The sequence below is a fragment of the Prunus mume genome, linkage group LG3, assembly GCF_029339155.1.
Source record: "Prunus mume cultivar Tortuosa linkage group LG3, ASM2933915v1, whole genome shotgun sequence".
Taxonomy (NCBI): domain Eukaryota; kingdom Viridiplantae; phylum Streptophyta; class Magnoliopsida; order Rosales; family Rosaceae; genus Prunus; species Prunus mume.
The window spans coordinates 22,363,697-22,380,233 of NC_142700.1; the positions used below are offsets into that span (position 1 = coordinate 22,363,697).

Genomic DNA, 16,537 nt, shown 5'->3' on the forward strand with positions numbered 1-16,537 from the left:
TTCGTGAATTATTTATTTAGATAAATTCTTATATCGGAAACCATTTTTTCTATTTTCAACTAATTTCATATCCATACATTTTTCAAGTGCTTCCTGTGATTTCATGGACGGCTCTTACATTATCCTAATTTGTTCGGTTTACATTATTTTCTTTTTTCATTTTTCTAGTCTTGCTCGTTTAAAGATTAAGCCAAATTGAAAGGACACGTAGAAAATCTCGATTAGTAAAGAAAGGTATACATCCACATCATTATTATTTATTTTTAACTGTCTGAAATTAGAGGAAAAAAAAGAAAGAGAGCATTCAACCTAGAATTTTAAAAATAAAAAGTTCGTAGTTCAAGTGCTTAAGAATATTTTCCCCTGTTTGATTCGCCCTTTGCTCAATATCCTGTATAAAAAACCAAAAGCCCCAAAATTTTAAATTGGAAATCCAATGCAGCCAACAAAAAGGCTATCCTTCGCCCTGGGCGTGCTCTTATCTGCCACGTTTCAGAAAAGGTGGGGCCCCCTTCCTATGAGGTTGGGTGGCTCTCCCGCGCTCCTATTATAGAAATATATGTACTCACTTTGGCATTGCTCACTGTGTCCAATAAAATTCTAAGCTTGAAGAGCAGCAGGCACTTCTCTGCGCAGCACAATATTCTCTTCCGGGGTAATCTCATAACTTAATGCTTGCTCTTCTCTTCTTCACTCCTTTTCTCTTTGGGTTGATTAATTATTGATATAACTAACCATCCATCTGTCTACACGTATTGGTCCTTCTCTGATTGTTTCTGGGTTGAGCTCAACCTTTGCCATAACCCCATCTGTTGCTTAATTTTCTGCTTGCAATTTTGTTATGATGGTTCTACATCTATCCCTTTTGTCTTCGTGGAATGGAAGATATTTGTATTTGTTTTCGTTTTTCGAACACGATGCAAATTTTAATTTTGTGTATCTGTTGTTGTTTGACCGGAATTTTCCATTAGCTTTTCATCATGTTCTGATTTCCAATCTTGTTTTATCATTTATGTGAAGGGTGTTTCTAGTTCAGTTTGAGTTTGGTTCAAATAGAATTTAATTCGATTGTTGTTTTTCTACAATAAACAAATAATACAGCTATCTAAATCCGTACAAGCATTATGTGTATGTATTTATGTATGTATAATAAATAAATCACAAACACACAGAGCTGTACATAAAGATGGGATGTCCTGTTGCAAGGGGCTTGTAGCTCAAGTGGTTAAAAACATTTACCAGTCCAAGGTTCAATTACTCCTCCTACAATATCGCTTGTATAAAAAAAAAAAGAAAAAAAAAAGATGAGACTTCCTGTCTTTAAGAAAGATGAGAATAACTTATGCACCATATATGTATATCTACGTATACCTCCTGCAAATTCATGGAACTGGCCATGAACACTTGCTTCCTTTTTCTTAACCCTTCGCTGAAAATGTTTGTCTAAATGAGGTGCTATCAAGACTCAAGAAGTTCCTTCCTTATATATAATCCTCTCTGGCTGGGTGGTTTAATACGAATTTGTAGTGTTTTTTTTTTAAAATCTCTCTGCCCTTTTGTGCCACCTCTTATTGTAGGTTCAACATCAGTGCTACTTTTACTAAAGTAGTAGAGAAAATGAAGCCACAAAGGTTATTAGTCGTAGTTTCTTTTTTAGGCCAGAGGGTTGTCCCTTGGAACAGAGGAAGCTCATGCTACTTTTACTGAAATAGTAGAGAAAATTAAGGAAAATCAAGGCTTATATTTACGACTGCAGAAAATAAATGCAAGTATTAACTTTCTCTGCTATTTTTCTTCTTTTATCCATATTTACCACTCATACTAGTTCTTAACCTTGTCAGTCTCAATTATTTTCCTAAGGCTCAACAGACTAAGTCTCCTCATGCTATTCCTTAGTCCAATTTTAGTCTCATTATTAACCCTTGGTTCATTCTGCAAAGCTGAGACGAGTATGTGGTACCACGAAGCACTGGTATTAAAATTGAGTTTGTGTATTTTGAGACTACAGAAAATGCACTGTATCTATAATGTATGTATGGCCAAATAGTCACATAGTATGGATGTGTGTATGAGTGTGTGTGTTTGTGTGAAAGCATACATTTCTCCTCTAGCTATGGTTAACTTCTTTTTATGGGCCTGAGGCTTAGTTCACACCAGGAACCTGCAGAACATTTATAATATATTTTTTTTTTCTGTCTGGCCGAGGTTAACTTGTTTCAAGGGGTGGTTTTGCAGCTGAAGGCCTGTTCAATCTGTGAACCTTCAAGGAGTGAAAAATGGACTATGTTTATGGACCCGGAAGGAACCATCTCTTTGTTCCAGGCCCGGTCAATATTCCGGAGCCAGTCCTTCGGGCTATGAACAGAAACAATGAGGATTATCGTTCTCCTGCTGTTCCAGCAATGACAAAAATTCTGCTGGAGGATGTGAAGAAGATTTTCAAGACTACAACTGGAACTCCATTTATGATCCCTACCACAGGTATCTCAATAACCAGATGGTTGTTGCTTTTAAGTTATTTATTTATTTTAGTTTCTAATTTGTCAGGTTAGCTGATTTTGATCACATCTTATGGATGCATATGTGAAGGTTGCTTTTTAAGATTTAGTGATGCTGCTAAGAAAAAGTTGTTTCTAATGTTTGAATATTATACACCGATTCGAAAACTAGAAGTTTTTTATGTTCAAAACTAGGTGAATTCAGTGTGACCGGCTGAGTTTAATAACGTTGCTCTATCATTGTTTAGGTACTGGTGCTTGGGAGAGTGCACTTACAAATACATTATCTCCTGGAGACCGGATTGTATCTTTCCTGATTGGCCAATTCAGTTTGCTATGGATTGATCAGCAGCAGCGCCTTAATTTCAAGGTGGATGTTGTAGAAAGTGAATGGGGCCAAGGTGCCAACCTTGACATTCTGGCATCAAAACTTGCAGAAGATACTGCGCACACTATAAAAGCAATATGCATTGTTCACAATGAAACAGCCACTGGAGTTACTAATAATTTAGCTCAAGTGAGAAGAATACTTGGTAAGCATATCTTTCGCTAGAGCGTAGATATGGCTAAGTTAGCTTTATTTTTCTATTCGTTATCTGCTTTTGTACATGTTTCGTCATAAGTTCTAAAGTAGTAGTAGTTTATCAACAGCCACTTATATGGAAGCTCCTGAATCAAATGCATATGCATGTGGCTGTCTATTATTTATCCGTTACGTCTTTGTTTATACATACTTTCATTTGTAGTTAATTTCTTGGCTACAAGCTCTTTGAAGATATACTATACTACACCTATGCAGTAAATAATAAATCACACACATTATGCTGAACTGTGGATTTTCTCTTGAATATGAGTCATGGCGGTATCCATGGCAGAGCTGTAGAGTACTTCAGTTCCCAATAACATATATCCAAGCCTTTCTTTAGTTGTTGCATAACCAGATCAATTTCCTAGTACCAAATTATAGCTTTCCTAGTACCCTGGTTACTTGCTAGTGTTTAAATTTGACTTGCCAAAAGTAGACATCAATAAATTTTGTCATCTTTTTTCCTTTCACTCTGAGTTTTTATTAAGTTGTTCTCATGGTATTTTATTAATCTCTCAGATGAGTACAGGCATCCAGCTCTCTTTCTTGTTGATGGAGTGTCTTCCATATGTGCTCTTGACTTCCGTATGGATGAATGGGGAGTAGATGTAGCTTTAACTGGTTCTCAGAAAGCTCTTTCTCTCCCCACTGGCATTGGGATTGTGTGTGCAAGCCCAAAAGCTCTAGAGGCATCTAAAACTGCAAAGTCAGTAAGAGTATTCTTCGACTGGAATGATTACTTGAAGTTCTATAAGTTGGGAACATACTGGCCATATACCCCTTCCATCCAGTTGCTATATGGACTGCGCACAGCACTTGATCTTATTTTTGAGGAAGGACTTGACAACGTGATTGCAAGACACAGCCGTTTGGGAAAAGCAACAAGGTAGAACTTTGTTTTCCTGGTGTCCATATTGATCTCTGGATTTCATGTAGCTCAAAATTCAAAAACTAATTACAGGGATTGCTATTCGTGTCCCAATTTCGTGTGTTTACTTGTATTAAGCACTATATATTTGAACATTGCCTTCAACTTCCAACTGCAGGCTTGCTGTGGAGGCATGGGGCTTGAAGAACTGCACCCAAAGTGAGGAATGGTTCAGTGACACAGTAACAGCTGTGCTTGTTCCTCCATACATTGACAGTACAGAAATTGTGAGAAGGGCATGGAAAAGGTACAATTTGAGCTTAGGCCTAGGCCTAAACAAAATAGCTGGCAAGGTTTTCAGAATAGGGCATCTTGGCAATCTGAATGAGGTAATGTCATTTTCAATTATTCAAATCTTACATATTCCAAGCATGATTAGAAATTGGTTGGATCTTGGAAATAGAAAAGGAAATGGATAGATCTTTTTGGCTTAACTGGATAAAGCGTTTTCACCCTCCCTCTCTCCAACACGATGAGTACTGGTATGGGAGAATACATCTTTTTGGCTTAAATATACATTCTTTCACTGAGGATTATAAACAGCACCGAATTCTCTACTTATCCCCAAAGTTCTGCCGTGATGGCAAGAGAAACATCTTCTATAAATTTTACTGGTTCGATCTCATATTGTTTTTTTTTTCCGTTGCTGAAAAGAGAATGGGGTGAAAGTGTGGTCTAACATGTGAACATCACGGGGGAAGTTTGCATGTAAAATGAATCTGATACAGCACCACCCATTCATTGTAATCTTCTCACTTTTTGCTATTTAAATTTTCTTCTGTTTCCAGTTGCAATTGTTGGGTTGTCTTGCTGGTGTCGAGATGGTACTTAGGGACGTGGGCTACCCTGTTAAGCTAGGAAGCGGAGTTGCAGCTGCTAGTGCATACTTTCAGAACAACACCCCTCTGATCCCTTCCAGGATTTGATTTTCCATCATTGTAATTTATTTTCCTCTATGCTTTGCTTCAGGATGTACTGTAAATAACGCGTATTTGTTCCTCTCCTTGCACTCTCTTGAGGCTATCCAAATTCCCTACTTAATACATGGTCTTTTGGATGTTCCTATATCTGAAATAATTCGAGTAGAATCTATTGCTTGCTTGTTTTATTCCAATTTTTCTTGGTCGTAAAATGTGTGCGATTAGTACTCTCTGAAAATCAAATTTTTGCTATTAGGTTAGGTTAGAAAAATGAAACAAGTTTTTGTAGCGGCTGATGAATATCATGAAATTTTTTCTTTTAACATAAACATGACTCTGTTAATGCTTTCACAAACACGACTTCCTTATGAACATGACTTTGTTGAAAACTTTTCAGCAGTACTGTGATGGGATTTGTTAGTAAATTTCTGCGATCGTTGATAACATGAAGTAGGAGAGAAGTCGTTGAGCATCAGTCCTTTCTCAAACTTCTTAGTGCCCGTTTGGCATTGCTTATTTGGGGTGATAAGTGATTTTTTAAAATTTTTGGGAAGCCTAGCCCGTTTGGTAAACTATGAGAAAATCACTTATTGTTAAAATTTCTTTGTGAGAAAGTATAAGAGAAAGCATAATGAGGTGCTTTCGTTTTCGATTATGCAGGAATTAGTTTCGAAGAGGTGCTAGGTTTAATGATTATGTGGGAATCATTTTCTGATTATGCGGAATTAGTACCAACAACACTTATAACAAAATATTTACCAAGCTAAATGCTTTCTCTCACGTGAATCAGCGGTGATTATTTTCATAGCACAACAATGCCAAACTGGCCCTAGTGTACCCATTTTCACTAGTATCTCTTCAATTTTAGTCTGAGAAACATCAAGATGACACAAGTTAATCAATTTTCTCATGTCTGCAGGCAATTCAGTGAGAGATGAACAATTTGACAATAGTAACGTTTGAAGATTGTAGAGAGTGCAAACTATAGCAGGTAGCCTTTTGATTTCAGTCCAAGAGAGATTCAAGTAACGCAAATGAATGAGATTACCAATAGAGCTAGGTAACTCATAAATGTTGCCATATAGTGACAATGCTAGCACACGCGAAGATGGCAATAAATAATGTAAAACACTTGTACTTATATGAAATTACTCAAAACAGAGATAACTGAAAATAGCAATTCTATTATACTCACAAAGTATTCACAACAGCAACTAAGCAACTTCAGAGATACAAAAAACACTTAGTGTTTACAAAGGTGATTTCTCTAAGATTGTTTAGAGAGAATCTTTGAGAGACTGAGAATGTAAATTGTATTCTGCTTACAACTGAGGCCGAGGCCAGCTTATATAGATAGAAGCAACTATGGTTAAGTAATTAAAACAACTATGGTTCCATAGAAAGTAACTATGGTAACCGAAAGTAACTCTGATAGTGGAGACATTGATGAGAGCATGGGGATAACCCGATTCAGCTTTCAATTTTGTCTTCAGGTGACTTTTGCTTTTACTTTGCTTTTGGCGATTTTTACTCATGGTGAAGTGTCGGGACAACTTTTGCTTTTACTTTTACTCTGGCGACTTTTGCTTTAACTCTTGGGTGAAATGTAGGGGAATATAGACTGGAGCGACACGGGAAAGCAGGGCGGCTGCTTTAACAAGATGCTTCAATCATATCCACCAGGGCAACTATTATGTCGGCAACTGGATGCTTAGTCAGACCCTAAGTCATAGGCATCATAGTGATCTTGACTGTCTTCATACCAAGATTTCTTGGGCTTATCTGGCTCTTGCAAAGGCTGGCAACTAGACGACGAGGGAGAATCATTGTCCTTATCATCATCCATTTGAGAGGCTTGATTCAGCAACTGGAGGGCAATTTCTCTAAGCTCGGACTTAGACTTTCCTTCAACTGAGAGGGCAGATGCGGTGGATCCGGTGAGAGACTGGATCTTTGGGCGATGGATGTGGAACTGGATCAATCGGTAGATCATTGTAGACATATCTAGCAATTCTGTCAACTTCAAATTTGTCCCACCATTTGACGAAGAATTGGCGGGCAAGAACTCTGGTATCAATGGTGACCCTGTAAGACCATTTGAGAATCCAGGGAACCTTATACCGGGCAAGAAATAGCATTTGTTTAGGAAAAAATAAATCAACTCTGGCAAATTTGGCTTTTTTGGTAAAGTGGCGGATTAACTCAAGAACGACAACTGGAAGGATTTCATCAACTGGACCGTGCTTTTCCCACCAATGAAGAAACCAGTAGGGAAAAGGACTTTTAAACTTATTGTCAAAATTAATAAACCAGGAATGGCTAAAATGCTCGGATTGATGGAGGAAAATAGAATACCAGGCTTCAATATAATGGGAATAATTATATTGTAATTTTGACGACTGGAGGGTTTTCAACTGATAGGGATGGCTACTGAAGGATTCTTGGCTTATGACTCTGTGTATATAAAGGGAATGATAAAGGATGATCTCAGGATGATCTCGATCCCTTATCGGCTTAATTTCAACTGATTGGGTCTCAAGCAATATATCTCTATAGTACTTGAGGGACTTATACGGACTGGGTGGCATATAATGAAATCCGGGAGGAAAATAATGCTTAGCAATGGCAACTGGATCAGAATTAATATCATAATTAGGCTCAATGATGAATAAATGGGAATTACTCTTGGGCAAATAGGGGGATGATTTCTTGAAGGCAACTGAAGGTCCTGCAAAAGGATCATAACTGGAAACTAGTGTTGACTGGTAACTGGGGTGAACTTGACCAACTATTGAACCTAAAGCAGAGAACTTGTTGGCAACTGAGATTGGTGAGGCAACTTGGATTGGGGTGCAACCAGGAAAAGGAACTATTTGCTTAGGAGATTCAGGCTTATTCTGACTCATGGAAGGAGGGAGGATTACTGAGCGACTGGGACGACTGGGATGATTTTGAGGGCAATGACTGACGACTTTTGGGCTGACTCTTTTTGCTTGTCTTTCTTGGGTGCCATTGTGCATCCTGTAAGAATTCTCTAGTAAGAAAATCAGGAATAGAATTCTCACTTCCTCTCAAATACTCAATTTCAAAAATCAAATATGCTTAAAATACTTTGCCATCGTGCAAAAATCTGTTTAGATGCAATGTTCTGGACATCTTTTTCTAAAACATGTTTTGCAGACTTACAATCAACTCGAATCAAAAACTTTTGATTAAGCAAGTCATCTTGAAATTTACTAATGCATAATACAATAGCTAATATTTCTTTTTAATAGTACTATAATTATACTGCGACTGTGTCCAAACACCAGAATGGAAGTGAACAATCTGTTCTGGGGAATTTGGACAGGCTCTTTGCTTAAGAATGCCACCATAACCTATGTCAGAGGCATCGGTTTCAACTATTTTGAAGAAATCAACTGAAGGTATACCAAGACAGGGAAGTGTCTTGACATGAGCTTTGATTTGTTTGACAACTTCTGTATGGACGTTTGACCAGGGTGAAGGGTTATTCTGCAACCTATCAAACAGGGGCTTACATTGTTTTCTCGGAGTTACGGTAAAAGTCGAAACATAATTGAGAGATCCTAAAAACCTCTGGAGTTGACTTTTATCAAGAATCTGGTCAGGGAACTTATCAGCAAATTGGATGACTCGATCAATTGGGGAGATTTGCGACTGACAGATATTGAAACCAAGAAATCGGATATTGGTTTGGAACAATTTGATTTTCTTGGCAGAGACAACTAAACCATTCTGTTTGACAGTTTGGAGGAACTTATACAAGTGTTTCCAATGTTGTTCTACAGACTCAGAGAAGATAAGAACATCATCAATATAGACAATTGAAAAATGGCTATAAGGATTAAAGATTTCATTCATGATGTTCTGGAATTCACTAGGGGCATTTTTCAGACCAAACAGCATTACATTCCACTCATAATGACCAAATGGGGTGACAAATGCAGTCTTATATCTATCTGACTCATCTATTTGGATTTGCCAGAAACCACTCTTCATATCAAACTTAGAATAAACAACTGCTTTTTCTAATCTATTAATCAGGTCTCGCTTATTAGGTATGGGGTACCTAATCCATTCTAAGACCGAATTAAGGGGCTTGTAGTTGATGACTAATCTTGGAACTCCTCTTTCTAGTTCAGCGTTCTTCTGGACATAAAAAGCAGGACATGACCAAGGGGACTTACTCTTACTGATTATTTTCTTTTGAAGTAACTCATGGATTTCTTTCTTACAGAATTCCATAATCTCTTGACTCATTTGGATCGGCCTAGCTTTAGTGGGAATATTTTTCTCACTAAAGGTTTTGATATAAGGAAGACTAACGACATGTTGTTTCCTATACCAGAAAGCATTAGGCAGATCAGAACAAATTTCATTTTTCAACTTATTTTCAAACTGCTGAATTTGCAACTGTAAAGACTTATAACTCAATTGTTGTTCAACTCTTTTAAACTTAATTTCTTCTTTCAGAAAGTTCAACTGGTTGGTTTTTCTAATAACCTGGACAGACCTAGAGACTGACTGTTTCTACAAGGCTTTCAGGTTATGCAACTCAGGTTTAGAAAGGAACTCAAACTTAACCTTTTCTCCTAGATAAGTAGATATGACGCCATCATAATCTACTTGAAAAGGATATAACAAGGCTATGAAGGGCAAACCTAAAATGACTTCGTCAGTAATGTTTTTGACTAAGACAAATGAGGTTTTAAAACAAATCTTATTATGGCATACATGGGCTTTTGGTATTTCGTAATTCAACTGAAGGGATTTTCCTGAAGCAATACTTAGGGATTCCCTAGACTTTTGGTAGTACTTGGTAGGGACTAGACCTTCCTGGATGCAGTTAAGGTCGGCTCCTGAATCAAATAAGGCAACTGTGGTGAACTCAAAGTTCTGGACGAATATAGTTACTTTCGAATACCATTTTCTAAAATTGACTTGGCGAATTAGATTTACGGCTTGTCTACTATTAGAAGGTTCCTCATCAGAATTGTGAGGACTCTCTGACTGGCTTTTAGACTCAGAAGATTCCTTTTCAAGGAGACGAACTAAATCCTGCTTGATTGTATAATTCTCACTTTGCAGTTTATGACTCATCTGTTTCAACTCGACTATTTCCTTTTTTACCATTTTTACCTCTAGCTGCAAGTCTTGTAAGGTAACTTATTTCTTCTTGGCAAACTTTTCTAAGGTAGTATTCAAACTAATTGGCTGGGGGGTAGAAGGACTCGGGCTTTCTTGACTGATGACTTTTCTTAACTTTTTCAAATACTCAGATTTTAACTCAGGATTCTCAACTTTGCTTATCAAATCTATTAATAACTCTTCATGTTCTTCCTGTTTAGTAAGAACAGAAATGGACTTCAACCTGTTACAACACTTATCTTTGCAACCAATTTGAACAGTAGGTGAACTCAACTGTGAGTCTGAAACTGATCGGACTTCGGACTCGAAGCGCTACTAAGGACTCAAGGTGGCTTGCTTCAGAGTCTCGCAACTCTAAAACTTTTATCAGCTTTTCTCTTTCCTCATCAGTGATTTTCAACTGTTTAATAGTATCTTTGACTTTACACTCAGAGGCATAATGACCGAACTTTTGACATTTGAAACATTTAACTTTGCTTTTATCTTTACTTTTACTGAAGCGACTATTCTTTTGACCTTTTGGATTTTTCGACTAGTTTTTCCTAGGGGTAAATTTCTTTTTCTTATAATATTCACGAGAATCATCATTAGGCCGGGAAAATTATTTTCTACGGTAATAATGACTCTTTTTTCGGAGATGACTAGGCTTATTCTTCCTGGATGGGGAATGCTTTGGTAAGACCGTCGCTCACGTAAATTTCCTAATTCATACTTAGCAGATTTTCTGTCGGACTGTATCTGTCTACCGATTTTGAAATCTATACACATTTTCATACCAACTTGGTTAATTGTGCTTATAATATTACCATACGTTAAACTATCCCAGTCAATGTGACCTTGCTCATTACTGAGGGTTGTTCGGATCTTATGGGTGAATAGGTTTGGGAGGCCATTAACGAACTTTTCTTTCCAGAATGGCTGATTACTATCATCCCTAAGCATGACTCTAGAGATGAAAGCATCTTTATACCATCTGAAATCAGACAACTTGGGGCATCTAAGATTACTCAACTGATCATGGATCCTAGCGGTGGTATTACTAGGGGTTCCAATGAAGTGCTCAATTATCGTGTAAAACAAAGTGTTGACTTCGTCTTCTATACCTTGACCTATTTGTTCGTCAAATATAGGGAGACCGTCTTCATTAAGTTTTACGGCGTGTATGATCAAATTTTTGGACTCAGGGGTAAGATGTCGATCCTACTAATACACGAGAGTACCATAAATCCGGTAACTCACGGGGTACAATTTCAATTCAAACTGTGATTGGTGATGTAACTATTGGCGACCATGGACATATGTTGCAACTTATTAAAAATTTCTTGTTCAGACAGACCATCTATATTCCATTCATATAATTTGTCGGAAGAAACTGAAAACTAGGTTTGAAAGTTTTTTTCTTCAAATTGAATGTCCGGAGGAGTAGGTCTGCAGGATACCAGTTCTTGGTTAGTGGTAGGGCTTATATGTCGGTCTATTTTCTTAATTCTGGGTTCAACTTGGACTTCTAGGTTCCTGAAGGAATTTTCTATTTTTGAAATGTTACTGGTTTGAATTTGTTGACTCAGGCTCAAACTCAGAGGGATTTGTGGTGACGAAAGAATCTAGTGTTTTAAGACCAGATTTTTCAGCTTTTGGGGTCAACTGTTCTAGCATTTCTTCTATTTTCTTTATTGTGGGTTTGATCTTAAGAGTAGGACTTGACTTAAGATCCTGGAACTGAACTATAGGTTTTTCTACTTTTGGTTTGGCTTTGGCTTCTGGGGAACTAGTGATTTTGTCAATTTTTGTCTCAATTGTGTCTAACTGTTTTCCTATGACAATTAATCTCTGGTTGGTGTAGTTATTTTGCTCAATCAGTCTTTTATTCTCATCGTTACTGTCAGCGACTTTAAAAGGACTAGCAGGTATGAGGCTATTCCTATGGCTGATGATTATGGTATCAGCTGGTGGGTGGCTAGACTTAACTACCGTTCTGTCTACCATTTTCCACTTTTCTTTTGTTAAAGTTTTCAACTCGCTAGACATATATCGGCTCTCAACAAAATCAAGGTAAAAAATTTCAACTTTGGCTGACTGCATGTAATCTTTCCATTCACTAAAGATTTTCTGGCGGTTATCACTATCAGGGTAGGCTTGGTGATAACTGTCTCTTCTATGCTGGTTTTCTGGTGACTTAAGGTGCTGATTAAGGCATTTCCAATCAGGTTCAAATTTTCTATTTAGGGTTCTAAGTTGGTTATCAACTATGCAATCGGACTGTGTTGGTGACTCGGGTGAGTCAGACTTGTCATCTTGAACAACTGGTACCTTGCCATAACAAGGTTGGTTTACCTAAAAGGATTTTCTCAGGGACTCAAGCTTAAAATCAATCATAGCCTTTTCTAACTCTAGGTCTCGTTCTAGAGTGGAAGACGAGGCAGTAAAGGAATCCGAGTGGGGCATGCCTTTGGGATTGACCAGGGTTGGCAACTGCTGCAACTGGACATTGGACTTTCTTAAGGGCTGATTTTCAAATCTAATTTTAACTGTGCCATCTAGGTATTGTTGGATGTAGTCTAAATTGTTCAGACTACGTTGGATTGGAGCTAGTTGGCTCTCAGTAACTAGGGTCCAATCTTTTGGAAGGGCAACTTCTGACCACTTAATGGTTTGGGGGACTTGGATATGGGCGTCTGCAGTATGACTCTGGATCAAAACTGTTTGGTCTTTTGGGCTTTTATTTAGGGCTTGAAAGTTCATATTCGTACCCGTAACTTTATAATAGATTCTGTATACTAAGGCTAAAGGTTGGGTTCCTGGGAGGACATTATAACCTTCGGTCTTAATATTCAGAGTTAGGGCTTTTAATATGTGTGGATCACTAAGGCTTACAGTGAAATCAGGATAGCAATCAAAATGAACTGGACCATTACACAGACTAGACTCAATAACTCCTAGGGCGCTGTCACTAAACTCAGTGAATCTAGCATCACGCAGACAAAGAAGGATTGAGGCTTGCAATCCTAATCTAGTTAATGGCTTAACAGCAACTTGAACTAAACCAATGTGCAGGAAATTATTACCATCAGACTTATGTTTCTTAACAGACTCAAGATTAAGCAACTGACAAGTTTCATGTTCTTTACTCAAGGCATATACTTGTTCAACTGTTTTGACATGTGTTGTGCTATTAAAAATGGAAGGCAACCAATGCTTCTTATAGATTTTCTGACTAGGGACTTTAGGGATATTCCAATCTCTAAAATCTAATTGTTCTTTGCTACTAGAATCATATTCAAACTGTTCTTCATTAACTATCTCAGGGAGTCGGCTTATACTGGTTTTAGAACTGCTTGAACTACAGGAATTTGTTCTAAATAGACGACTGATGACTACTCAAGTATCTGGGGTTGGATTCTGAGGAAGAAGATAAACAGGGCTTCCTAAGTGACCGTGCTTTCTCTACAAGAAACTTATTAACCTTTCTCAATTTTCTGTCTGCTGCCTACCTATCAGGCCCTCTACACTGGGGACTTACTGCTGGAAAAAGGACTCACGGGTCAGACCTTAGAGAAAAATCAACAAATGACTCAGAAAGAAAAAGGGAAGAAAAAGAAGACAAATCTGTAGAAGACTTAGACAAACGACCGTAACTCTTACGGCTCTGATACCAAAACAAGGGGAACCAGAGATAGCTATAAAGAACAAGGAAGAAGGAATGCGGATGCAGCAACTATGCAATTATGCAGTTAAAAATAATGCTTATATGAAATTACTCAAAACAGAGATAACTGAAAATAGCAATTTTATTATACTCACAAAGTATTCACAACAGCAAGTAAGCAACTTCAGAGATACAAAAAACACTCAGTGTTTACAAAGGTGATTTCTCTAAGATTGTTTAGAGAGAATCTTTGAGAGACTGAGAATGTATATATATATATATATATACAGAGAGCTTCCATTGAGGGATCCCTCAAATAAGCTTATTTGAGGGACGCCCCTTGTAGGTCCCATTCTGGATTGTATTTCACTAATCCAAACCATCTATTTTGTAGATACTCATTCAAATATCATCTCTATAAAAAATTACTTGAATCCGATATCATTTGACCACTCATTTGAGTTATTGAAATTTTAGTACTTTCTTGAAGCACCGTGTTCATTGATTTTGTAAGACACAATTGGATGTCGAAACGGTCTCCGATTTGTCTAATTTTTTGTAAGGATGATCTATGAATGTAGACTTAAAAAATAGATGGTTTGGATCGTTGGGAAAAAAATTGTAGGGTACCATAAAGGGCGTCCCTCAAATAAAATTATTTGAGGGATCCCTCAATAGAAGGGGATTGTATATATATATATATATATATATATATATATATTTAAACGCTGATTTCTTTTTAAAGCTAGGAAGGTTCGCAAATGCTTAATCTGATATAATGACTTAAATTTTGCAGTGCAATCAAATTGTCCTCTATCATACATCTCTTTCCAAAATTGCATGTACTCCCTTCCAACATTACACGGATATAGCCAAGTCATTAATGAGAACTAGCATGTGCCAATTGGTCATCTTTTTTATTTTTTATTTTATGTTTAGTATTAAGAAAAGATAACATGGGTAGTTATGTTCCATAAAAGTAAGACTTATTATCTGATTTTGTTTTTAATTTTAATTTTTTTCTATACAAAAAATGTGAATTTACCATATTACCCTCATTTAATTAATAATTTCAATTCTTAATGTTTGAATTAACTAAGGGCATTTTCTGGTATTTTGAATGTTTCACCATTCTCTGCCTTTTGCTTTATATATATATAGATGATGTCATATTTCTATTTAGATAGGTGCACTAGATATTAAGTTATATTAGGTTTTGATAAAAGTTTAAATTAGGTTATACTATGAGGCCTAAAACCTTGTGAAATAAGGAAAATTTTGAAGCCAATTAAAGGAGTCCTATTTATTTCCTTTTGAGTGAACCGTTGCTTGATGGGCTGAGTGTTAGTCAAGTCAGCCCTTGGTGATGAGTAGAAATGACTTGACCTAGCCCTATATAAGCTTACGACCTTGCTCTCGTCAGATAGGTTCTCTAAACCTAATCTCATCATAAAGAGAGAGCTGAAACAGTTTTTGAGAGAGAGCAGAAGTTTTGAGTCGTTTGTGTCTTTTGCTGGAGTTGCTGCTACTGAGATTGAATGAGTTCTGAGATCGTGTACTCAAGGAAGATGGTGTCAGTTATGTCTTCTATGTCAGGTTGTGTGAAAGATCGTGAACACTTAAATAGAAAATCTAAAAAATGAAACATGATTTATTACTTGATTTTTGAAATAATGATGGTAATTAATCAAAGTATTTTGTATTGATCTCTTCCATTGTTTTCTAAATCTCACCAAACTTTTGCTGCCCAAAGTAGAAACATAGCTTCCTTGTTGAACTCAGCCCTTCAGAAAAATTGCACAATAAGTAAAGCATTGTTTCAAATGAGTTGGGAGATAATGGTAACTCAATCTTAGAGCTGGAATAATATTACATTCGGCATCGGGTAGCTCCCAAATATTGTTGTTCAATATGCCATTCCATTCCTCATAATTTGTGTTGAAACGTAAGAGATCTCCAAGTGTTTATGCAGCTAAAGGCAAACTGTTGCTCTTATGAGCAATTTTCTTACCAAGTTCTTCTAGGTTTGGATTTGCACTGAAGTTCCCACTTGGAAATGCATGTTTTGAAAGTAACAGCGAACAGTTCCCATCAGATAGTTATTCCAAATATTGAATAGAAACAGTGCACATGACATATGCAACAGTTGTGTTATGTGTTATCGCGATAACCGTACTTCCCTTTGCCTCGAAAGCAAAAGGACTTCGTAGGAGATTCCAATCATGGTAGGTAATTGTCATTCCAAAGGTCATCCAAGACAAAATAAAATGTCTTCCCCCTTACTCGTTCTCTTAGTTCAATTTGAAGAAATTTCAGGTCTCTATTATCGTAATCCTTTGAAGTGATTGACTCGAGAAGGGTTTTAGTTACCCTAGTAACATCTTAGTCTTTTGAAACATAAGCCCAAGTTGAAAGATTAAAATGATTTTTCACTTTGTCATCATTATAAAGGAGCTGAGCAAGAGTAGTCTTGCGAACCCCGCCCATCCCAACTATAGTGATGACAGAGACATCGGTGTTGATCCCATCATCAGATAACAGTAGTTTCATTAACTTTTACACAAGATTCCTGAACCAAGGAAGTTGTTGGAGTCCTTTTAGAAACCTTTCCCCCAACAACTTCTCTCAAACCAAGGACATCTTTTTGTTTTGCAAGGTGTTCAAGTCTTCCTAACAAGTCGTCTATCCTACCATTCATGCCTTGATAAAAAAGATTAAGAGAAGTAGAGAGGAAGTTCCACACCTAGGGTTTGACAGTTCGGTTTTCATCGGCTTTTACCTTGCATCCCA

The 16,537-nt window shown here is 37.1% G+C and overlaps 1 protein-coding gene across 1 annotated transcript; it reads left to right on the top strand.

The window, feature by feature from the left end:
- The first annotated feature begins 414 nt into the window (after positions 1-414).
- Positions 415-5,079, top strand: AGT (alanine:glyoxylate aminotransferase). The gene is made up of 6 exons (XM_008229022.3): positions 415-655; positions 2,236-2,481; positions 2,747-3,031; positions 3,604-3,970; positions 4,131-4,341; positions 4,801-5,079. The coding sequence occupies exons 2-6, from the start codon at positions 2,277-2,279 to the stop codon at positions 4,936-4,938; spliced, it is 1,206 nt and encodes a 401-aa protein (XP_008227244.1). The 5' UTR covers positions 415-655; positions 2,236-2,276; the 3' UTR covers positions 4,939-5,079.
- The last annotated feature ends 11,458 nt before the right edge of the window (positions 5,080-16,537 follow it).

Excerpts from the sequence above, each read along its gene's own strand:
- AGT (XM_008229022.3), top strand. The coding sequence starts at position 2,277 with ATGGACTATGTTTATGGACCCGGAAGGAACCATCTCTTTGTTCCAGGC. Across the intron at positions 3,032-3,603 it reads TCAAGTGAGAAGAATACTTG|ATGAGTACAGGCATCCAGCT; the intron begins GTAAGCATATCT and ends TTAATCTCTCAG. Across the intron at positions 4,342-4,800 it reads ATCTTGGCAATCTGAATGAG|TTGCAATTGTTGGGTTGTCT; the intron begins GTAATGTCATTT and ends TTCTGTTTCCAG.